At 35.7% G+C, this 25,505-nt stretch overlaps 1 protein-coding gene across 6 annotated transcripts in view; it reads right to left on the reverse strand.

Moving 5' to 3' along the window:
• The window catches only part of TMPRSS15 (transmembrane serine protease 15), a 49,929-nt gene that overhangs the window by 22,455 nt on the left and 1,969 nt on the right, over positions 1–25,505 (reverse strand). The window contains exons 3-17 of one of the 6 annotated variants that reach the window (XM_056487678.1): positions 25,187–25,254; positions 24,782–24,823; positions 22,381–22,523; positions 20,656–20,697; positions 18,403–18,444; positions 18,153–18,197; positions 17,810–17,848; positions 15,809–15,928; positions 10,642–10,750; positions 7,825–7,934; positions 6,838–6,975; positions 5,789–5,938; positions 3,438–3,540; positions 2,854–3,004; positions 1,520–1,661 (exon numbers count right to left, since the gene is read on the reverse strand). In XM_056487678.1, the coding sequence (XP_056343653.1) occupies positions 1,520–1,661; positions 2,854–3,004; positions 3,438–3,540; positions 5,789–5,938; positions 6,838–6,975; positions 7,825–7,934; positions 10,642–10,750; positions 15,809–15,928; positions 17,810–17,848; positions 18,153–18,197; positions 18,403–18,444; positions 20,656–20,697; positions 22,381–22,523; positions 24,782–24,823; positions 25,187–25,254 (1,444 nt within the window). Of the gene's footprint in view, positions 1–1,519; positions 1,662–2,853; positions 3,005–3,437; positions 3,541–5,788; positions 5,939–6,837; positions 6,976–7,824; positions 7,935–10,641; positions 10,751–15,808; positions 15,929–17,809; positions 17,849–18,152; positions 18,198–18,402; positions 18,445–20,655; positions 20,701–22,380; positions 22,524–24,781; positions 24,824–25,186; positions 25,255–25,505 lie in introns of all 6 variants that reach the window. The other 5 variants (XM_056487671.1, XM_056487693.1, XM_056487701.1 and 2 more) reach the window with 5 other exon arrangements.

Genomic DNA, 25,505 nt, shown 5'->3' on the forward strand with positions numbered 1-25,505 from the left:
TTACCTAGCCACCATAAAAAATATCCTTTTTTATGTTTCAGGGAGTTTTTGTGGCACTGTGAATGATGCCAATGACTTGTACTGAAGCTCTAGTTCTAGTAAAAGAAATTGACTCAGCTCAAATTCTTTTATGTCTTGTTTATGGACGTGACATTAGTGTTAGTAAGCTTGCACACATTCATCAAAGCAATTTCATACTTCTTTGAAGATGATTGATCAAATTCACTCTTTTTTTAATCAGGTTCCAGATAACATGTTGTAGCATGTCCCAACAAAATTACAAAAACAAGTTATTTTTTCCCCAGCAACAGCTCAGACTGTCCTTTTGTATCATGGATCTCTTTAATCTCTTTCGCAAGGAGTTTCAAGCCATATTACCAAGTCCTTCTTTTGAATGTTAAAATGTTATGACCATGCTTTGGGTAGAGATCTATAGTTTGATATTCCTTTGGTATTTTAAAGAAGCACTCAGCTGCTATTTACCAATACTCATCAGTCTGGTGCCAACTTGTGAGGTGTGTTTACCCACAGCACCTGAAGGTTAGCTGGAGGGGGCAGGCATCAGCATCTCTCCACAAAATTACTTTAATAAAAACTGCTATTGAATTCCAAAACTCATTTTGAGAAACTACGACTGAAATTACTACTGTTATTAAAATTTAATTTTGCTGACAGACACGCCTTGTTGAACTTTACCTCCCCGTGTCTCATGATGGAGCTCTAAAACTACATTTTACTCTTACATTTAGAAGTTGTTTTTTTTTTTCTTATCTGTCCTGATGCAGTAAATTTGGAGGTGACAGATTTGAGAGAATAATAATATTAGTGTACTGTGTTTCAACATGAATACAATGCAAACATTGTCAGTCAGAACAGTCTTACAATTATTTTAATTTTAGACCATTTTTATTTACTGTATGTTGCCAAGAGAGAAACCAGCTGTGCTTTGAAAGGCACTGTAAATATAATAAGAGGCACTCCTTGAACATGCTCAGTGTTTGTTTTAATGATTTGAAGATATGCCTGAATAAGGCTTTTGTAGAAATATTTTTCCAAAATTTCATCCTCATTCAGAATAAATTGCAAAGATATCATCAGATAGTTTAAAGATTTTTCCATAAGCTCTATTTATATTTCTATTGGGTTTTGCTTTGAATGTGCTTGGACTTGTTGAACATCATATACAATCTTTCTTCTCTCTTTTATAAAAGTTATCCAGATTTATAAGGACAGTTACAGGTATTTTCTCTGTTTCTTGCTGTGAGATTTTCCTGCTTAGCTTTGTGAGCCTGGAATGTTTTGAGGAAGGTTAAACCTCTCTGCTTTCCTCTAAAACACTCTGCAGCTGGAAGGGTCTGGATCAAGCTGTGCAACCTGTCTGGAGAGGCATGGAACTCACTCTTTGTGTGCTATCCCAAAGATAAATTCATAATGCTGATGGGAGTTTTTTATAAAATTCTGACCCACTAAAACACAAACACAGCAATAGGAAATCAGCAGTGATTTAGTGTTTACTTACTAGGAACTAAAGGGGTGGTAGCAGCAGTTGGCCTCAGAGTTGGCTCCACATAATTGTTATCATTGCACTTTCCTTTTGTCAGGCCAATGTCATCCACGGCAATATCACTGGGACCACGCCTTTTAAAGGCATCAAAAATAACCTGAAATCAGGAAAAAAAAATAGAATTTTATAATTTCATGAACCATTTTCAGCTTCCTGTGCTGTACCAGTCTGTCTTTTCTTGAACGCTCTTATTTCCATTGTAATTTATGCTGGTGTTACACTCAGGGGAAGGCATTGAGGATGAGACAGAATTCCTCACAAAACAGAAGAGCACTATGCAAACTGAGTGGATCACTCTAAGGAATGTAGTAGCTTCTTTATTTAAATGATGAACACGATTTAAAACTATTCAATAAGTTTTCTTTATATATAAATTCATGCTATTTTAAAAACAATTCTGCATTGCTCATGAGCCCAAACTTCTCCTGAACTAATGGCACAAAAAAACTAAAATTAATCTCATTTGTTCTTTATCATTCTTTAATAACCACATATTTAAAGTAATCTTGCAAGCAAGGAATTAGTGCTGGTGAAATACAGTTAGGTACAGCAATCTTCTTGAGATCATATGTGGTTACATATTTCATGGAAATCTGATGCAGCCAGGTCACAAATGGATTTATTTCCTCAGATGTTAAATGCATCTTTCTAGCAGTGCTTGCCAGAAATCAATCAAAACTACTGTAGCAGGGCAAACCATGCCAAATACCTATAAAAAGAAATTGTTTTCAAAAGAGAGATGCTGAAAGAATTGTCTGGAATAAATCTCCTCCTTTTGTTTACAAATAAATCAGTAGTTAATCATGTGGTATCAAAACCACTTCCATGTGCAGCACACTTTCAGTGGGTTAATCTGTAAGTAATTAGTGAAAACACTGATTCACAATCTAAAGCAATTTAAATTTAAATCTTCTCATGGCTAAGTGTTTCACATCACCCTCACTATTGAGATTTTATATTTATATATTTATAGCAGATTTTGAGAGGCTTTGAGCACTCTTGTTCTCTGGAAAGCTCCCATGATAACATTCATTGCTCCTCGACAATGATCAGGTTTTCTCTTTTCTGAAATATTACTAAATTCCAGAGTAGGGAAAAGGGGCTGTGAGAAATCAAATGGGGATTCCAATCTTCTGCATGCTAACATTTATTTGATGGCAGGCATTGTTAAATGATAATAAGTATTATCTTCGGAACAGTGGGATTTTGGGTTCATTTCACAGAAAACTCTGATATCAGTTTAGTTAAAATAAATGACAAAAAAAAAAAAAAAATGTGGCTTAACAAACCTGAAAATCAGATGTCTCATTTAAAGTTACTTGTCCATAATTCCAGTTGTTTCCATAGTTTCCTTCTTTCTGGAAAATGATCTTTTCCTGACCATGCTCATCACTTATGCTAACTCTCAAACGGTAAACATTGCTCCCATACATGAAATACCTAGAAGAGAAATTATTGTTATTGGTATTATTACAATAGAGTCAAATTCCATGAAAGAATTTCACTCTTTTTATTTTATAATGTTTTATGAAATTAGGATTAATTTGAAGAAAGCATGAAAGTAATATTAAGTGTATGTTTAAATTACACCTAGAATTATAGAGCCCTAGTAAAGCTCCACAACAAAAAACATTTCAGGGATTCTTAATACCATACAGAAATGGATATTAGTCACAGGGTGAAAAAGAAAGTACATTATAGCAAACTGCAAAAAGCAAATATGAAGCTGTTAAATTTCAGGCCCAGAATTGAGACTGATTGTGGAAATCCAAACAGAACCAGGCTGGCATGCTGAATGGGATTAATATATAAAAGAAAGCACTTTGGGTATATTCTTAAGCAAAACACAGGTTTAGGAATGATGTGACAATACCAAAAGCTTAGACAATACAGATCTGAAGGGACCAAAGGCAAACTCAGAATCCGGACTCGCTCTTCTATGAATCCAAGTCCGATGGGTGTGGAAATATAAAATCCTGCAAGATAATGATCACACTTTAGCCTGGACAGAAGAACTTCCTTTTTTACTTTTTTACTTATTGAATTAGAGTTTTTACATTTAAAATAACATCAACAACTGATAATGCTACATGATTTGGAAGATTCACAACCCAGTAAAAGTGAGTGATTACCCCAAGTTATATTCATCAATCAATGACATTAAATTGAACTTTTAAACCTCTTGGATTCTCCTCAGAACTAGACAAGCAATGGCAAACTAGTCCTTTTCAAGTCAGCAGGAACCCTGCCTTATATTCAGTGAAGGCAGCAATTCTCCTGGGTTTATACAAATGTCTTCCTGTTTGATATAACTTGTGATTTTGCAGAAGAATTTCCTGACATTTCGTTATTTGTATCCACAATGTGAAATATGGATTGGGTGTTGAGAGGGTGAGAGAATGACTATGGGAATATTTTATAACAAGGTTGGGCATTATAAACGAACAAAACTCCCCTTTATTTGTGAAATTGAGTTTGTAGCTTTTTCTGAGAAAATTTGTTGCAGTTGGAAAGGTGACCTTCTTCTTGCTGTGAGGCCAGGCCAGAGAAGCAATGGGATTTGTCATAAGAAATGCAAACTTAGGTAGCTTTAAAATAAAATTGTTTCTCTATTCAAATAATGGGTGTAATCTCACATTTTCTTCTATCTGTCTGTCTGTCTGTCTATCTGTCTATCTATCTATCATCTCATACATATATATGCAAATATATTAATAGAATTTTCAAATCAATATAATTATAATGATATGAAATAATTTATATGCACTGTATTCTGTTATTTATACTTCCAGATTATCAAGTTTTTTTCATGTGGGAGGCTAAAATTCCTGAATAATAATCTGAAATCTGAACCAGGTCTTCAATTTCCTCTATTGACTTTGAGAGCATGCACTAAAGTATACATGATACCTGACTTAAGGAAAAAAGTTCTTCATATAATCAAAGGGACAGTTCTCCTTTTCATCACTTCCCTAAGAATTCAGAATCAATTTTTGAATGTATATTAAGGTCTTTGCTTTTCAAAAGCAGAAAAAAACAAAAAAGAAGAGTTTCACTGAATGTTATAGCTTGATATTAATGATGCAATTTACTCAAAATACAGGTCACAGAAATTTAAATATGCAACACAATAGTAGCATTGCACATAGGAACATTACATATGTCAGCTTAGACTTAGCACAAGAAACAGAGAATACTTAAAATAGATTAACATTTTTGAGAGAGAGAAATCATTGTCAAGTGTTTTATTAAACAAATTTTTCATTATTTCATCTGATTTGCATTCTAGGAGTCAAGTAGGAAGACAAAACTGTTCTGAAGATTGTTTAGAAAATATGCATTTACTCAGAGAGGTGTGAATAATTTCTGTCTGATAAAGTGCAGAATACTATTTTTCTTTTCTCAGGAGTAACTTCTTTCAGAATAATTTGCAATTTTTCCACTTATTTGTCACTGAATAAGTTTTATGTAAATCTTGCATAGAATACATATAACCAATGCAAAATCCAATTTGTATTTTATCTAGTTTTAGCTGGACTGAGAAAGCTGAAAAAGTTATTGTTGCCTTTGTTATGGAGTCTAATTCTGGTATAAGGATTCATGATACACTCAAAATCCAATTCCTATCAGTGTTGTCTCTTTAAATGAATTCCACTTTTGATATGACCACACTTCCAATTAAGTTATTTAACTGTTACAGTTACTGGAGTGTTTGTGTGCTTGGCACACTTGGTCTGTTTGCTGTGCTGTAACTGGGGACAGAGATGTGCCCTGTAAACTGTAGGTCAACTTTATTTAAATCAAAATTATTTTGTGACAACCATGAGGATGCCAGCAGTAGAGAGGGATGAAACAGAAGTTATTTGCCTAATAATGCAATTGTACTTTTTTCCCCTCAAGTTCAACAACCAGGTTTTGACCTATAACATTTTTGTCCCATACAAATTCCTTTCTCAGATAAGGCATTTGGGTGTAATAATAGCATTGAAATTTTTAGTACCTCACACTTAAATAATTTTACTTTTTTTTTTTTTTTTCTTTTAGTTTTGGTATACTTCACAAGGTGGCAATCAGTAGCATAAAACATTTTGTCTGGTAGCCCTAATATTTTTTTGGCAGAATAATATGGCATCCTAGTAATACCACTATGAAGAATCCATAATACAGTGATATAAGCTAAATCAAGTTTTTCCTTTAATCTTCAAGCCACTTTTTTGATCTTACCTGACAAGTTGCCAAATGTATGATCAAATTCAGGACCACTCATCAAGGGAAAGGTAGAACCCTGAACTCTTTCCCAGTCTGAATCATCATCTAAATCTTGTATCCAGAAACAAAAGCCGTCTTCAAAAGTGCAATTGATTTTCTCATAATCTGTGAATTAGAACTTCTAGTAAATAAAAGATGACAGAGATGGTAAGTATTTTCTCAGAATTACACAGGAATGTAAAAGTTTAAATATATTTGTAAATCAGCCCACAGTGACTGAATTCTCTCTTTATGCAATACAACAAAATTACTCAAATAAATGTGTTGTTTATAGTTGTTAACAAAACCCTATTTTTGAAGGGTAGCCCTACATACTCTTGCACTCATTCACCAACCTTCATTTCTGATTCTTCCTTTCCTCTTTACTTTGCCAAGGCCTGGATTGCTCCAGCAGAAAGGGCTCACCATTGGAGCAGAGTGCTGTGCTCCATGGCCCAGGGATGCCTCTTTCTTTCTTTCTTCTTTCTCATTTGCTCCTCCTTTGCCCACATGGCTTTGCTGCAGCATCCTCATCACTTTTGTTCTCATGATATTTCATGGTGCCTTGAAATGCAGGTCAGGCAGGGCTTCTACTTGACAAGAACTTGGTGGCTCTCTGGATGCTTCCTGCAGCATTTCCCATCCCAGCCACATTCCCTGTTCACCTCCTGCTCCAAATTTAGCAGCTAAAGAAACCTCACTTATCCAATTACCAAATTATGAGTCATAGTGCTGCATTTTGTTACTGTAGATTCACCTCATCCAGACTTTTCCTACTTTTACCCTACTGCTACATACAGGCTTCTAAACCTGTGAATGGCTTCATTGAAATAATTTATTTGATCTTCAAACCAGTATGAAATTTTTCAAAGTGGAGCTAGTTTTTGGACTGAGACCAGAAAATGCTGCTTCAATTTCTACCTCCACTTCCTCAAACTGAAAATGTAAATTCACAAAAATTTTGGGATAAAAAAGAAAAAAAAAAATCAAGCACATGCAGACACATACACACAGAGAACACTTACTGTTTAGTTCACTTGCATTAAATGCAGTGTATGTCGCATTAAAGCCATTATAATTCTCAGAATAATCAGACACAAACTGTGCTGTAGCCTCATGAGAAAAAATGTAAATTGTTTCAAGATTGGTCCCTGATAGAGAAGCTGAAAAAAAAATAAAAAGCCATACAGTCAGAGAGAAAATAATCAAATGCACATTAAAATTTCCAGTGTTGTCACAAAACCACAGTGGATTAGTTTATTGAGTTTTAAGAAATGGTTTTCCTGTTTTACTGTGATCCTGCTACAATAGCTTCAAACCCTTGAAGCATTTAGTTGTTTGGCTGACATATAAATATTTTGCATATTCCATCTCTCATATTCACCAATATGGACATTAACTAGTATTTTACCATTTCTCATTCCCATTCTCCACCTATTTCCAAAAATAAGGAAAAACAATAATATACCTTGCTGACTATGTCTATCTTCAGTATGTTTTTCTCCTCTGATAGAATTTAGCTGTATAGGTTGAGTCTTGTGAAAAATGGGTTCAATCTCAGTTTTCAGAGTAGAATGCAGAGACTGAGATAAAGTATCAGCAGTATTCCAAGAGGAAAACAATGCCATATTTGTAAAGATTTCCAGGAAATTCCGTAGCACTTCTCCGACCTGTTCCTTTTATGTTACTGTGTGTGATATCACAGCAACTTCTGACAATATATTTCCAATGAAACATGGACCCCACAAGACCATGAGGCTGATGAAATTATCAAGATCTTTCAAATAAAATCTTAAAAAAATAAGTAGAAATTTCATAATGTATAAGGGTTTTATCTGGTCAAATTAAAGGGCAGACAGGTATATTGAGATTAATTGTCTAAGAGGGTAACTTTACACAGATCCAGTCTTCCTCTTAAACATACATGTGCAACTTTTGATACCTCAAAATGCTTATTTTACCACTTAGATTTTATTAATGGAAAAGCATTATTAGTTGAAAAATAAACTTACCTCTCAAAACCTTGTTTTGTCCTAAACCTTCACAAATACTCAATATGTCTGCATATTGTTGTGTTTCAAAAGAAGTGAAGTTCAGTTTAATGGACAACCCTTGAGGCACTCTGAGGCAACGAGAGAAACAAAAACCTGAAAATCTATTCTTTGGCTTCAGTAAAGTCATTGAAGTAATTGAGTGCTTGAATGATAAGTTCAGAAAAAACATGAAATTGTATTACTCAAGATTACTAATCAAGATGATCTATTAATCTAACTTTTAGTTTGTAAAATTGCCAAAGGAATTAAACATAAACCTTTTATAACAGTGTGTGCACACCTTTATGCACTGGAGTTAAGTGTATTCTGGAAACTGAATGTTCTGAATTCTAGAATGTGATAATCAGTTCTAGAAGTTTTTTTTTTTTTTTTTTTTTTTTATGGTTTTGGCTGGGCTTTGCTGTCCTCAGCATCTCATTGAACTGCAATCACTTTTTCATACATGTCACTCCGAGATATCTCACTGCTCAGGTAGATTTCCCAAAACCAGAGGAATAGTATCAAGATATCAATAGAACAGCAAGATATCAAAATCTCTCTCCTAAAAGACCAAAACACTGTCTTTTATGACAAAAACAGGATTTCCATGCAGATTTGCTAATCTCAAACCCACTCTTTGGGACATTGTTATAAATCCAAACCATCACACACAAAGATTAATGACAGAAGTCACTTGAAATAAAGTGTAAAAATTCTTGTCCTTATTTTGTTACAGTTATGCTCTATGAGTAATCTGTATTTAATTTGTTCTTCCATTTCCTTTCCACTAGATACATATTCTAAAACATTACTATCACTACCAGCTCAGCTACCACTATGTGTTTTTGTTTTTTTAATTGAGAGACTCAAGGAAAATAAGGTTTCAACAGCAATATGCTGATGCTTATCAGTAATGATTAGTAGAGAAGTGAAAATTTAGATATATTGCCTTTTAAATTGATGTTATTTTATATTTCTCTAGAGGAAAGAAATAGCCTTGGTTTGAGAAGAGTAAAACATATATTTGAAAGGTTCAGGAAGCTGAACTTCCAGGGAAATATTGAACATATTTCTTTCTAGAAGGAGAAGAGATTGGATCTTCATTTGGAGTTAAATGGCATGAAAATGAAAAAGCTCTTCCTAAAGGTAATGGGGAAGTATTTCTAGACAAAGGCAGGCACAAGAAAAATCTAATCTCTGATGTATTATAAGTTGCCTTTCAATACATTTTATAGGGATGATAAAAAATGTAGATTGCTGGAAAACCCAAAAGGTTCCCTCATGGAAACAACTCTGTTTGAAAGAAAGACAAAATTTCAGTGCCACTTTGAATTTCTTAGGCCTTTACTCTCAGTGTTGCCAGATTTTTTTAAAGCAGGTAAGTGAAGAATAAATTCAGAGAGTTGTTTTTGTCATTTTTCAATCTGTAATTACAAATATCTGCAGAACCTCTACCATAATACTTGGAATTTCTCATTATTCTCTCCAACATGAAGTTTTTATTAGCTACATACCTATAGAAATCTACCTAATACAATGCTTCTTGCAGCTATAGCAGCACTTGGAGGAACCTGAACAATTCAGAAGGAAGGAGGGGTCTTGGGCCATGTTTATTTACTGTGCTCAAATTCTGCAATGCCATGAAATGAGGAACAGGGCAGACATATTCTGAAGGAAAAAAATATTGTTCTTTTCCTGGGACACACCTGTATTTTAAAGCCAGGTGCTGTCAGTAATTACTGGTGTACAGTACCACTGAAGATGAGAAGGAAAAAATGTACTAAACAGAAGGAGAACCAGGATTTCAAGGTGAAGATGAAAGTTCTAAAAAAAAAATCAAAACCTAACACTTTCAAAAGTGCCTTTGGAATGAGAAGTCCAAACCTTTTCCAATTTTAAAGGCAATTTCTTATCTCCTTTGAAATCTTCTGCCAAATTAATACTTCTCAGAATCAAAGAACAAGTATTATTACACAGAATTGTACCATAATAAGAATTACTGCATTTCAAAACAGTAAGTTCTGAATTGGCAGTCATAGGAGGGATTTTTAGGACTGTCTAACTTGTGATCATTTAATTTTTTTTAGATATATACTTTTGGATGAGTTTTATCATACAGTGTGGCTATCTTTTTTTCTCCCTGGCCAGAGAACTGGACCTAGAGAGTCAAAATCAAGCAGTTGTCTCTGTCTGTAGATATATATTCCTGATTTTTAAAAAACCCTAAAATTCCACCTCTTGTGCTAAGGCTTAATAGGCATTTGGTGCTATGATATTAAACTATAACCATACAATTCTAAAACATATTCCTAAATTACATAGGTACACAGGTACTCTTAACTCACAGATGAAACCTTTACACCTAAATGACAAGGGAATTCTTGAAAATTCTTTCTGGTAAGGAAGACTTACATCATATAAATCCATTACCTGAAGAGTACTATGCAATATAACCCTTTGAAAAAAATTAAAAAATCTTGCAATCATTTAATTATTTTGAGTTATGTGATTTCTTTTGAACTTACACTTGTGTTCTTCTGGAAGTATATAGCACACAAGATTTCCCAAAATTGTACCTAAGAACTTTTGTAAGTGAAAAAAATTATTGATATATTTATGGAGCTCATGCATGAGGTTTTAAAAGAAAAGTTACATAAAAAAGAAGGAGAAAATGGTATTACATATTTTCTGTGCTGGTGCATTTGGGAATAAAAGCAAATGGCACAAGAAACAGGAAACAAGATCACCTCATAATCAAAAAAATTTTAGGTATGAAATTATTGGAAAATGGCTTACACTATTATCCATTGGCAAACAATGTTTTCATTATATGGCTCTGGATAATTCATGGAGTGAAAAAACCCAGAGGAACCAGTCAACATGAATTTTCCATCACAAACTGCAGCTGTAAAGATATAATGAAGAACATTTGTCAGAATGACATTTGAAAAACAAAATCAGAGCCAAAATGTGGGTGACCCTGGATATTGGTTTACATGGATTACCTTGGAACTGCTTTGTAAGCAACAATAGGAAGACAAAGTAAAATACACTTCAACTTATTCCCATTTCTAATTCTTATCACTATTTGATCTCAAAGTACTATATCAGAAGAAAAACACTACAGAAATTAGACACAATCCAACTTAGACACTTTCAAATTAGACACAATCCAACTAATCCAAACTAGTTTAAACCAATCCAAATAATTCAAAACCAGCAACAGGATTTAGCTCATTCAATTCTTTCTTTCATTTTGCTCTATACCTTTACAAGGAAACAGAATCTTGCCTTATCAGTTTTTATCTACAACTACTTTAAATCAGAAAACTGTGTTTGTACTACCATAGACAATTTAATATCATGTGAATAAAAGCAAAAGGGGATATGGTTGACTATTGTCTCTACTTTTATGAGCTTCCTAGATATTACTGACTACTCGAAGAGATGAGTGGATCTTCCAAGTTTCCTGCCAGCTATCGAATTCATTCAGCTGAGGTAAATGTCATTTATCATCATCTATTTTTGCAAAGGGCTTTTATTATTTTTGTTTCCTTGGTGTTGGTATTCCATTCTATGAAAGTTCTTCACTTTAAAATAAAAGCTAAAAAAAAAAAAGGCATTTTTAAGCCTCAGCAAGTTGGAAATGATAATTCATGTAGGGATTTTTTATTTCAGAAAATATGGAAGAACTGCTGAAGGTTTTTCTTCATCTCTTGAACATTTTGTTAGGAATTTGTCTAGTGATGTTCTCTTAAAAGGCAGTGAGTAAATTCAAACAGGACAGCAAGACTCTAGAAAAGGTCCTTAGGTGTCATCCAAGAAACAGCCAGTGCTTCACATGTCAGGAATGAGCAGGAACAGAGCAGGGACTGGTCTCTCCCCAGAGAACCTCCCAGTGCTTTCTCCTTGCAGGGAGAAAGCAGCTGTGGTCAAAGATGGGCAGGGGCATGGAAGTTATTCCATTCTGCCTCTTCCTGGAGCCCAAAGAAAAGCTGCAGTTCTCCTAAGGAGACAGAACATATCTTTTGCAGGAACCACTTCCACTCTTTTCCCAGCATGTATCTTGCTGCCCACTTCTATTTACTAATGCTCCATACATGGGACTTCATCCTATTGGCCTTGAATACGAGAGAGAAGCTCCCAAACTGCTCAGATCAAGCCCACACATTTCACTTGACAGGACCTTTCTCTGCCAAAGGCCAGTTCATTACTTTCTGATTAATCTCTCTCAGTGCTGTGCTGATGCTGTGAGGTGGGCAATCACAAAATGATAGTCTAGACATGTAATAACTGCAAAGAGTCTGCAGAAAGCCCTCCTGGGATCAGCCTCCAGTCTCCTTCCTCTCCCATCCGTGCCACGTGGATGCTTTACAGCAATGCCAGGCATTATTAGTAGCTCTGTTCAGACTTCACATTTCTCCAGAGACCCTTTCAGTGAAATTGCTAGCTGTACTTTTGTGAAGCCTTTTGTTACTGCACTGCATTGCAGAGTCAGAAAGAAACCTTTCAAGATAATTTTAATCAATAAAACAAACAAACAAACAAAAAAAAGGGTTGGTTTGCCTGAATCTCTTCTGAGAATCTGAGATTTTACTGAATTATTTCTAATGCAGGAAAGAGATTACTAAAATTCACTTTTTAATCCTATATTTTTAAACCAATGACATTATAAAATCAGAAATAATAGAATAATTATCAAGATGAAAAACAAACTAAGTTTTTTAGAGGACAGCAACTCTTTTGTGTGCGAGAGCACTTGTAGCATGAATTATGAATTTGTCATGAATCTCATTGTGAAACTCTGAAGAACTTCTGAAAATCTAAGCAATTTTAGCTTTCATGTGACCACATTAAGTTTCTCTAGGAATGGAAAAAAAGTGAAACATTAAAGATGTAAAGCAGGTATCCCAAGGGTGCATCCAGTTTCTTACCCCTCATTCCACTGCTAAAATCTGCTAAGAAACTTAAACACATATAATTAGAGAAGCTCTGAGGTTTTGGATAGAAAAGAATGAAAATGTAGTATAAGAAGCATGGATCAACAATTTGTCTTGCAGCCAGAACTTCTCTAAGGTTAGGAGCCAAAAGAGCTGCACGAGGAGTAACTGAGCAAATTAGTTGGAAATACCAGGAATCAGTGAACAGGGACGAATTATCCACCTCTCTGGATGTAACTACAGCTGTTTTCCCTACACTGTCTATTTTCACTCTTATTAATATTAATTTAATACTTTTATTTTTACTTTTATTATTTTATTTGTACTTATTTATTTTATTTACTGCCTTTCTTAAGTATGCACATTCCTGAAATTTTCAGCTCAGTTGTGCTGAAACGAGGAATAATCCTCTCTTACAAAGGGGAAAACATTCACAAACTATATTTGGCAGAGACCTGGGGAGATGTGCAAATCACATCCAAAAGCCATGTCCCTAAGAGTCTATGCCTCAGCAGAAAAGCTCCACTCAAACACAATTCATAACCTAAACCACCTCACAGCTGAGTCTACACAGCTTTGATTTCAAGTATTTGAGCTTCTTTTTGTCTGTTTCTGCCAATATATAATAGAAATTAAATTCTGTCATATGCAACAGGTATGAATGTAATATCTTCAATAAAATATGGATGAAACTTGTAAATTCAGACCTAGTCAGGACAGGGACCTGCTGGAGTGAGTCCAGAGGAGGCACCAAGGTGATCAGAGGGATGGAGCAGCTCTGCTGGGAGGAAAGGCTGGGAGAATTGCAATTATTCAGCTTGGAGAAAAGAAGGCTTTGGGGTGACATAATTGTGGCCTTTCTCTGAAGGGTCCCTACAAGAGAGATGGAGGGAGTCTATTTACAAGGGCCTGGAGTGACAGGACAAGGAGAAAAGGATCCAAATTGACAGAGAATAGGTTTAGATCAGATATTAGGAAAAACTTCTGGATCAAGTTGCTCAGAGATTGTAGGGATGTCCCATCCCTGGAAGTGCTCAAGGCCAGGTTGGATGGAGCTCTGAGCAACCTGGGATAGAGCAAGGTGTCCCTGTACCTGGCATCTGGTTGGAATGAGATGATCTTTAGGGTCCCTTCCAAGCCAGACCATTCTGTGATGTTATGATGGTAAGTAAAAAGCATTCATGTTATCACATGTATAATATTACTTTATGAATATCAGGGTCTATATTTTTTTTATTTAACAATACCTTAAAAAAAAAAAAAAATGTTGGGTTACCTAATGCTTTCCATGGAACTAAGGTCTAGCTGAACCTCAGGATCTTTTGATTTCCTCAGCTATAGAAGAACCAGTTCAGAGACAATAATTATTATGATCTAGCTAGATGCAGCTGTTATGATAAGCAGACATTTTGATGTACTTCAGAGGATATACTACAGTAGTATACTGAAGTATACTACATATGAATATTTTCCTCAAAATGTTTAGCCAAGTCTCCCTTCTGAGCTGAGAAAAAATGGTCAGAAAAAAATGTAGGTAAAGGGCAGAGAATCTGCAATTCTCTTTTCTTTTTTTTTTTTTTCTGAAGAAAATTACACATGACAGAGAGGTTCAGCCTGTCACAAGCCTTCAGGATCAAGCTTTCAGGTTCTTTGAAAACATAATTGGTCTTTTACTTGCTTGTTTGTTTTTAGAGCCCATCATTTCACGTTTCTGAAAGCTTGAGGCAGACTGCCCTCACTGTGCTCCTCTTCTCACAGCAGAATGGAAAGAAGCTTTCCAGAATTCTAGCACCAAATTCTATTTTTAAAACAAACAAACAAACAAACAAACAAACAAACAAACAAGCAAACAGAACATTCGGGGGGGTAATTGCTCCCAGTACCCCTAAAATATTTGCAATAGTCTCTTTGTGAGACACCTTGACAGACTTTTAACTGAGAGCTGAGGCTGTGGAGAGCACTGCAGGCAGCACTAACCCACATGCCTCCCCAGCAAAACTGCAGAGGAGCTTGGCATGGAGCACTGCAGTCAAACCCCTTGGTACAAAAAGTTTCTTGGGGAAATCAGGAAGTCAGATGGAATCATGGAGGAGAATCACTCAGGTTAGAAAAGACCTCCAAGGTCACTGAATTCAGCCTTGTCAACCAGAGCATGGCCAGTGGTTTCCTGAACACCTCCGAGGATGGTGACTCCACACCTGCCTGGGCAGCCCATTCCAATGCTGCACAAACATTTCTGTGAATAAATCCTCCCTGATTCCCCCTGAATGTCCCCTGGCACAGCTTGAGGCTCTTTTCTTCATCCTGCCCCTGGCTGCCGGGAGCAGAGCCTGAGCTCACCTGCTCCACCCTGCTGTCAGGGAGCTGCACAGGGTGAGGAGGGGCCCCTGAGCATCCTTTTCTCCTTGCTGAGGCCTCCCAGCTCCTCACATGGCTTGTTCTCCAATTTCATTGCCCTTCCCTGGACCCTCTCCAGCCCCTCAGTGTCCTTCTTGCAGTGAGGTGCCCAGAAATGGACACAGCACTCAAAGGTAAGACAAAGGCAAACAAACTGACTTGCCCTGCAGGATAAAAACTCTTTATGCTAAACAACAGTGGAGTTTCAGGCCAGGAGTTTCACAGAATCACAGATGGGCTGAGGTTGAATGGGACCTGTGGAGGTCATCTTGTCTGAGCATTGTTTGATATCACTGATGCAAATCTTCATGTTAAATTTCTATATTATTTTGTAATTTACATATTATGTTATTAATATTCCTATAGTAAGCAACAAATTATGTAACTTTATATTAAAATAAAAAGACTAATATTTCATTATTTATTCAGCATATTCTTAATTTTTGAGAATTTTACAGAACATTGTTTCCTCTTGCAAGCTAAAGATTATAAAAATCACTCTTATTATTTTTAGTAGAATTAATTTGGACTTCGCTGTGCAGTTTATTGCCCACAAACTATTTATAAACTACTGACACTTTTAAGCATGTTTAAAAACACTGATTTACAGGAGTTTACATTCTTACCACATCTCTTTTCAGATTCATCTGAACCATCTGGGCAGTTCAAGACTCCATCACAAAAGAAATCTTCACTAATACAGGTTACACCATCAGCACAGAGTTCAGCAGGTGGCAAACACTCAGCTGGAATAACAAAGATGAGAGCAATAACAGCACAACAATAATGGAGTCTCACAAAGGAAAATTGACTTACCTCTGGTTGCTTTACCACAAATCAAATCAACTACTCTATTGTGTTTTACAAAACTGCATTTTTAGAAGTCTGGAATGAAATATCACATACTAAAAAGATGAATTTGGCACAGAATAGAGAGACTTCTCAGAAGTTAAATATTTTTTGAAGCTAAGTTTGAAGTAAGGCTGGAAGAAAATGTCTGTGAATTCCTTTGTTTTTGCCTTTACTCATACTACTTTATGTAATATAATAAATTACATTTTCCAATTTCTTATGTTCAAATAATATGAGAAAACTGTACTTTGCTTTAAATAACAGTCAAAGAATCTCTGGGTTTAGGTAAATACAATTTAATTTATTACTTTAACATATCACACTCTTGCACCTCATCATGCTAAGGAATCTGATTTTTTAACCAGCATATCCTAAAAAAAAAGAGTCTTTGAGACTAGATTCTGAAACAACAGAATTATCAGAAATCATATAATTTTTATATTTAAAAATTAAATGTGTAAGTTAAGAGTAAATTTCTGTTAGAAGAATACATGAGAAGATCCTTGAAATTATAGATCTTGCTAATAGTCTTTTTCTAGAGCATAAATATTCATCTATAGCAAACAAACACTTTTAGTCGTTAGAGGGCTTTGGTCTTAGACATCTGCCTAATTCAAGTAGGTCCTTTAATTAAGGTGAACAGAAACATGCAGCTAAAATAAGCTTTGGAGAAATACTAATTTAAAAATTCTTAAAATTGCATTAACTCTATAGAACTATTCATACAGTTCCTTGTCTCTATTTCAATAAATGCTTACAGAAAAAGGTCAACATTTCTGATTCAAGAAAGAAAAATAATAATGTGTAAAATTTCATATTTTTCATTTTTTTTCCCATAGAGCTTTTAGTTCTGTAATCAGATTAAGTATGATATTGCATTGTGTGTCCCAGACTGGCATTGGTATGGATGTATTGTAGCATTTCAAAGTGCTTTACAAAACACTCTCAGTGTTGGCAGGGCAAATGTTATCAAGACAAAAAATTTGCCATTTTGCATCCAACTGGAAATTAAAATGGACCAAACATACTCCAGTAAAGTGTTGGAGGTGACACAGGGTCAGTGAATGAATTTCCACAGACAAACAGAGAGAAAACTGTGCATTCTAGAGCCAGAGCAAAAATTCCAACCAATAACCCAGGAAGAGATTTTTGCACAAGCCCATCAGGCAAGAAATCATTGTTTAGATGCAGCGTGATCAATTCTTGGGTTATTCAACTCAGAAAACTAAACAGCACTGCCACCTCCTGGAATGCAAGAAATCAACTTTTCCTGCTAAAACATTCTGACTTCCCTTTAAATGCAAATTATCCTGAAGTGTGCTGTAAGTGCTATATTCAATTAAATGAAAGTTGAACATATTAGACTGCTTGTGGATATCATATGTATGTCACCATGTAAAAGGCTGGAGGATGTTTTCAAAGATTCAAACATCTTCAGCTTTCTGTCCATTGGAAGTCATACTTTGCAATCAGTCTTCTTATTTTACTTTATTTCCCTTATAAAAGTCAATAAATAATATGGAAAAAAAAGAGCAGCTAGTGTTAGTGTCAATGTGTGCATCAAGATGCATAATGCTGAATTTTTGTAGCATGTAAAGGCTTAGAATTCTCTTCCCTTTGAAGAAATCTTCTTGGCCTAAGGCAAATCTTCATATCCTGAATTTTCAGGAATGGAACACAAGGATTGAATGCTGTGAGGAGAGGCACATGACAGTGCAAATTTGCAATCTCAGATTGCTCTATGTAACCTCCTCCACACACACAGAGTTACTCACCCACTGTTGCTGAGGACTTGCTTGTGGTGAGTAGTCCTGGACAAACAAAACTCAGAGTTAAAAGTCTACTTCTTTTTCTCTGGGAGCACGTCTGTGGTTGCTTGGGCAGAATTAAGCAGCAGTTAATCTGCTTTTATATCTGCATTATTTGCTCCCCACACTCCAGGTAAGGATGTGGTAGTGCCAGCTTTAGTGGCTTGATCCTGAAGCTCAAGTGTCACAATAAACATAAGAAAAAAATTATGTGAAACACCAAGTGTTCCAAGAATTTCAAAAGATTTCCTTCCACCTTCCCCCCACTAAATAGGAGCAATGCTCTCTTGTCTTCCCTTGTAGAAGTTCTGACCTGAAGTTGGTGTCAGGGAACTTGTAATTGAACTCGTGGGATCTGTTGAAACAAGAAAAGTTATGACAATTTCAACATTTGGAATTTGGCTTGGTCCTGAAGCTCAAGTGTCACAATAAACATAAGAAAAAAATTATGTGAAACACCCAAGTGTTCCAATAACTTCAAAAGATTTCTTTCCTCCTTCCACCTCCTCCCCACTAAATAGGAGCAATGCTCTCTTGTCTTCCCCTGTAAAATTTCTGACCTGAAGTTGGTGTCAGGGAATTTGTAATTAAACTCACTGGATCTGTTGAAACAAGAAAAGTTATGACAACTTCAAGGTTTGTACTAAAAGGTAAATGTACATTTTTGACAAATAGCACTGCTCTACAAATCAGTTAGGTGCTTCAAACCAATCTAGTATTTGTCTATTTACATACAGATGTATATATGCATGCTTGTATGTGTAAATATTTACACATGAGCAAATACCTAGATAAATAAGCACATTTATATTAGTGATTGTAAACTGCAAATCATTCTGGAAAAATGGAATGTGTATTTGTGATTGCTCCAACAGAAGTTCCACTTCATTGAGGATGCACCTGGTGTTTCCAGCTCCCAAGCAGTCTTTTTTCTTTTCCTCTCTGAATTTGCTTTAGCATCCCTGTTTACTACTTTTACTTTCTAAATTAAGACTCAAATATGTGAGTAGGATGATGATGTCTTTGGATGAAAACAATGCCCATGTCACTGCAGGTACTGGATCCTGTACCTCAGTTTATAAGGTGAAGGGCCCCAAGGAATAAAGTAGAAGATGCAGTAAGGCTTTCTCTATAGTTTGTCACCCACCAGTTTTGTGGGCAGAAGTTGCTGACCACTGGCCATCACCAACTTACATTTGTTAGATATTCCTGCTCTCCCAGTCCTAGTGCACAGACTTGCAGGAGGATTTCCCACCAATTTTTGATCAAAGCATGCTTATTATCAAATACAATTGAGCTAAACTAGGCTGTTCAGGTTTGTATCAGCAAATTTAGGGACATAGTTTCTTTGGCAGAGAGAGATAAGAGCAGGGAATAGATGGACTGTTCTCACAGCTACTGCAGAGAAAAAAATCTTAATCCATACCATCACAGGTTTTCCAATAGTTGTACACACACACACACACACGCCAACATATCTGTCTATACATTTTCTAAGGGATAACCAATTTAGAAAGAATTAAATGTTCCAAGACATAAAACATAGATGCATGCAGGAGTAAACAGTTCTAAGAAAACAGTTATCAGGGAGCTACATCTTGAAGACTATTGAAAAATTGTGGTTGCTATAGACGTTCCCCAAAGCAGTGACAGCAGTGAGATAAGCACAATTACTTGCAAATCTCACTAAAGTAACAGGTTGAGAGGGCAAAGGATGTTTTTAGGGTCAGCAGAGCCATAACCCCGCATCCTGCAAGTGTAAATGTATCCAGTATGGCAAAAAGTTGGTATATCATAACATTTGGAGTGAAACAGAAAGAACAAGGAAATAGACAATATTAACAAAAATACAAAAATTACTTCAAGCAGACCCAAAGCCAAGGGAGAAGAAATTCACACCAGGAATATTGTTGCCATTCCAGCCTTGGGTACTAACCATTCCCAACCCTCTTCCCCTTTCCTTATGAACTTCCCTCAATCTCCAAAATTTTGCTCGAGGATGATTAGCAACATTGAACTTAGGACCAGGGGAGAATTAAGACAGAATACCAGAGGAAGGGACAGATAGGGGAAAAAAACTGGATGTTGGCAGTTTAAACTGTATCTTTGGGAATAGACTATGGTACTTGCACACTTTGGACTATACACCTTAGCAAGCTTGTAACCAGATTAATAATAACTCTTTCATTGTGGCTGTAATTAGAATATCAGTAAATATTTGTCTACTCTATTATAAGGGCAGATGTTCAGCTTCTGGTCTGGTGCCCTGCCCTGGAGAGTTTGCATGAGATAATTTGCATGCAGTTTGTATATGACTACCTGCACCTAGTGCTATAAAGCACTTACTGTATTGTTTATCTCTCTGGCTGACTTTTGGCAAGTTTGTGAGACCAAGGAGTTTTGTCTGCTTCATGTCTTATCATTGTAAAACTTCCAGGAATAGAGGAAGGAAAATCTGTCTGTCAACATTGCTTAGTAAATCAATAACCACAGCATGAGAGTGGAACTTCCCAGCCTGATCTACCTCCCTAAATCTGCAAAAACTTCAGCTTGCAGCTCAGCTGGACCCAGCTTTTTGTTTGATACCCTAATTAAGCTCCTATGGATTTTGTACAGACTTCAGATCAGTGGCTGCTTTCTCAAAGAGTCAGAAATGGTGAAAGCAGCTAATTATCACTGAGTGAACCTGGCAATCAAGCCCCAGCTGCAGCCAGGGCAGCTTTACTAAGCTGTGTGAGCTGAACAGCAAGTCTTATCTTCCTTCATCTTGTATTGGTAACAAAATCAGTGCCTGTTTTGTGAAAGATACTGACCTGAAGAGGTTAAAGGCAGCATTGTAGTAGGATTTTCAGCAGCTACTGGAAGAAAGCAAGTTCACTGTAAACTTCTTTTATAGCACAGTGTCTACTTTTAGATGACAGAAATAAAGTTTAAAAAGAAATAAGCTGTGACTATTTCTCATTGAATTACTGTCAGTGTCCTGCTTGCCTCATCCTGTTCCAAATCTTTTCTCAAACTGCATGATCTTCCCAAGGAGGAAAGATCCCAAAAATGAGTTGAGTTTATGAGGTTTCAAAGCCACTGCAGTTCCTTTCAATCCTCATTCCCTTCTGATTGTATTGCATATAGAATATCTTCAGCTGGGAAATCTCTCTCCAGGCTTTTTATTCTATAGAGATTTTCAGAGCACCTGTGTCTTAGAGAACAGTATTTAGAAGAGATGAATGAGTTAAAATTAACCTGGGATAGTTTACTTTTAATCACTGTGAAAACTCATTTCAAGCAAGTCACACCTGTGTGACAGCTCTTTCCCTCTCTGAAATAGGAATGTCTCTGGCAGAACATACTGATATACATATGCAAAAGTGCCACATACGATTGTGATTGTTAATTAGTTACCATTATTTTATTGAAGCACTCCTGGTGGAATGGACAAGTGATATCTCATGTGAAAAGAGGCATTTAAATGTTTCACAGAAGTAAAATTTTGACTACTTCAAAGTTCATCAATGGATGAACCTTTTAATATGCTCTTCATTATTTTTTTGGTGGCATTTTTGAAGTATAATGAGTAATCAATTTTCACGGTGTTGTGAAGTAATTTGGAATAAACAAGTAGTAAAGAGAACTAAATATGCCCAGACTCTGAATTTTGCCTTTGAATACTTGAAGTACTTAGCAAAAACACAGCTTTTAGTATAGAGAAAAAGACATAGCACATCAGATTCCCACTCCTCAGTTTCTATTTAATAGTAATTCCAGCAGGTCTTCAAATGTCAGCTAATCACTTTCTACTTCAAAGAATTCAGAGTGTTTTTTAACCTCATCCTCAGTGAAGGGCTGTTTTGAAGCTTTATTCATGTAAAAAAAAAAAAAGGGATTCCCATTGATCTTGAAGGACTTCCATTTGGGCTTTGATAAATTTTCTAGTACCTACATGAAATACCTGTATGTTTGCAGAATTTAAAGCTACCTAGTCCTTAAAGCACTTTTCCTTTCCCCCCCCCACTTACATTTATCTAAGCTCTGCAGGAATTTGGACTCAGCTCCCTGGGTGCACTTTTCCCCAAGCAGTTTCTTTTTCTTCCTGACATATTTTCAATAAATGAATCTATACTCACTGTGAATCTGAACCTTTTTCTTATTCTTTAGCAGAACAAAATTACAACTGTATTTGCTTATGAAACAACACTCTTGGTGCTTAATTGCTTTAATTAGAGGGCTAAAAATTTACAAATATTATGCTTCATAAGAGGTGAAAATGAATGGTTTTCACTGGGAAATCACTGCTTTGACCTTTACTCCCTCCTTAGGGAATGTACACAAAGCTGGCTGGTACTTTCTAATAGAAGAGGTTGTAAATTGTTCTTTCAGCTGCCACTGAAGGTTTTGTAATGGGGAGGGCACCCGAGACAAAAAGTAACAATCCAATTGCTGTCTGGGAGCCAAAGCTTTCATTCCTGCTACCTGTAGTTCTCAAGGATTTGTAGAATCAAAAAGCAACAAAAAACTCAAACAAAACAACTTACTAATATTACCTGTGACTTGTATGCTGTTCACATCGATTTTCAAAGTCTTGGTAGGATTAGGGTTATTTGCAATGACACCCAAAACCAGCTCATTTTTCACTTTCTCAACTGTTACCATCTGGTTAAAATAAAGGGTGAGGATCACAACCACACTAGCAATACAAAACAGAGAAGTTAGTTATTCAGGTTGATGAAATAAATCTGCTATATGACTTATCATCTAAACAATATTTCATTCTAACACTGGTTCCATTGGCAGATTGTTTTTTAAATATTGGCTGGCAAAGATGACATAAAGAAACAACTCTTAGTCATCAGGTAAGTTTGAACCTTGGAGAAATTTTGTTCTCTCTTTATCTACTCTTACTTGAATGGTTGGGAAAAAAATAAAAAGACAAATTCCATTGCTGCAGTGGAGCTGATCTTGAGGAAAACTAAAAAAGTAGCTATATTGTTGTTCAACAGGACCATTAGTTTTATCCCTGAGATACTGAAGGTGAACCCTGAAGTATTATGAAAATTTTATAATACTTTCATGGGATGAAATATAATACAAAGTGGCCAGTTCTATAAAGCAAATGCCATCTGTGAATTCTGCTTTTTTGCAGATCTGCTATGTGATTGCCTGGATTCTTACAAGGAAACAGTGATGGCTGAAAATAGAGGCATTTAGAAATTGTGGTTAAACTGCATTTAACTCCTATGAATTTTATCCTGTGTGTTTTCTGTATGCTCTCTCCCATCTCTTCTTGACACTTTTATGAAGCTTTATGCTTGTAGCTAGAGTAAGGTAATATTGGAGTATGAGACTTGCCAAAGATAAAGGTTTTCTCTTTCACTTAAACTTAGGTGTAAACTTTTTTATCCTTAAACTATCCATTTGCAACTAACTCAGTAGTGCTCTTTGTAAGGCATGATTAATCCTGTCGTTTTGCTGAGCATAGTTTGTAGTTTGCAATATGTAGGAAAAAATCTCCTTCTTGCATATTTCTGATAACCTCTGAGCCATGCTGAGCAAACAAAAGTTTTTATTGCTGTCCTTGTGACTCAGCAGCAGGGTTTCAAGGGTGAAATACCAAGCAGATTGCCTGAAGGGGTAAAGACTTTTTAAATGAAAAGAAAGTAATGTCTGAGACAAAGTTCTTCACAGCACAAATGAAGACAAATGCTTGCTGAAGTCTTAAAAGCCAGATCCAACGTTCACAAACATCAGATTTTCCATGATTTCTGCGTCAAGATACAGGAGTGGAATGAGTTTTACCCAACACACTTATTTACAGTGCAGATATCTAGATTCCCATTGTAGTTGATAGAAAAAGACAAGCTGCTCTTGGTATAATTGGTGTTCTCCTAAAACAAGGCATCTAAATTGACCAGATGAGAAAACTGAAAACCCAGCATTGACAAACAGTCTTGAGCAAACAGCTCAGAGATGTCTCCACCTTTAATGCCCAAATTTTGATGAAAATAGTCCCTTTTTTTGTGCAGAAACCAAATTTCCTGGCTGGTTCTACCTTCACAAAGACAACACTTTAGAAATGGCCTAAGCCTGCTGCTGTGTAGTCCATTCCCTTAACCTTATATAATTCTTCTTAAAGTGATCATACTCTGCTTTCTAGCTGGTTAGGGTTATGTCCTCACTATTCCAACCAAAAGATTGCTTCAACTCAGATCTGTTTTCCATTACTTACTGATATTTATGGTCAGCTAATATCCCAATATCTTGCTTTGTTGTTTTGGTTTTTTTTGTTTTTTTATTTTTTATTTTTTTTTTCAATGACAATCATTCAAAGAAACTAAACTCCTCTGCATATTTATTGGCTTTATGTATTTACATTGGTATCACAAGAACATGTGGCAGCACAGAACTATTGATCTGTTTTAATGTAATGTGTACTTTAATTTTCTGGACTCACCTATGAGACAGCCAATGATACCATTCCTTTCTCAGGATTCTTCTAGTGCTGCTAGAGTCTTAATCTTTTGCCCTCTGTGTTGTTCTTGCTTATCACAGTGTGCCATCAGACTTCTCTTGATTTAAAACATGAGTTTCTGGTAATGACACGAGATCTGATCCCAGCTGAAGCAGTTTTACACAAGCAAATTCAGCACAAACCTATATCTTCTCCATTCTAGATAGTTTCTTACCTATCTCACTCTTCCATTTTTCTTTCTAAATTGACCGTCCCAGGGACTATCTTTTTTTTTCTTCATCTAATCCTAAAGGCAGTTTTTAGAGAAAAGATATATCTTGAAGCTTCATCCTGTTTAGAGGGCCTTATCCAAATTCTAGAAACGTTTGGGGTTTTTGTTTTGTTTTTAAATCTGTTTACAGTCAACAGAAGAGCTGTTTAAATTAATAGCATTGTCTCTTGCCCATATTTTAAGTAAATTTTTAAAAAACAATTACCCAGTCTCTGACATCAAATTGTCACGATCATCTTCAGATTTCCTGAAAAAAAAAAATAAAAATCAACGATAATTAAAAAAAAAAGGAAAACCACAACCATTGAGAATTCCCATTGGGATTAGAATATTTTGGACAGGATGGGTCCTGGAACTGTTTAATAGTGGGTCTTAGGGCTCAGCCTTACTGGTTTGGTCAAGGCATGGACGCACATCAGCTTGAGAAGGAAATTTGCCCAAGGAAACACAGTGGTGTCAAACTGAGCACAGTAGCACTTGGAAGGTGTGAAAGGCATAATACAAGAGGTTCCCAAGGATGTTTTGAAAATCAAGGTAAGTACTTCTGAGAGAAATAGCTAAGTGAGGACTTTAAACATTTATTTTCAAAGTTAAATTAAGCTGTACTTACCTGAACTGGGAAATTTCACATCTCTTGAATTTGTATTTCAGATCACTTTCATGAAAGATATTTTGCATCTAGATGAAAAAGAGAAATCTTTAATCAACATAGGAATTAAAAATACACACATTCTCATGCTATAATCATGGTTTTAGTACTAAATAACTTTTGCTAGACTGCATAAGAAGGCATTTTTTTGATGATTCACTGATTTTCTCAAAGAAGGAATATAATGAGTTCTGACCAGGCTTAGGACCTGAAATATCTCTTTTTTTGGAAAGAAAATAAACATCAACAGCAGTTAATGTTATGGAATTATTGTACCTGC

This window comes from Oenanthe melanoleuca, chromosome 1, assembly GCF_029582105.1.
Source record: "Oenanthe melanoleuca isolate GR-GAL-2019-014 chromosome 1, OMel1.0, whole genome shotgun sequence".
Classification (NCBI taxonomy): domain Eukaryota; kingdom Metazoa; phylum Chordata; class Aves; order Passeriformes; family Muscicapidae; genus Oenanthe; species Oenanthe melanoleuca.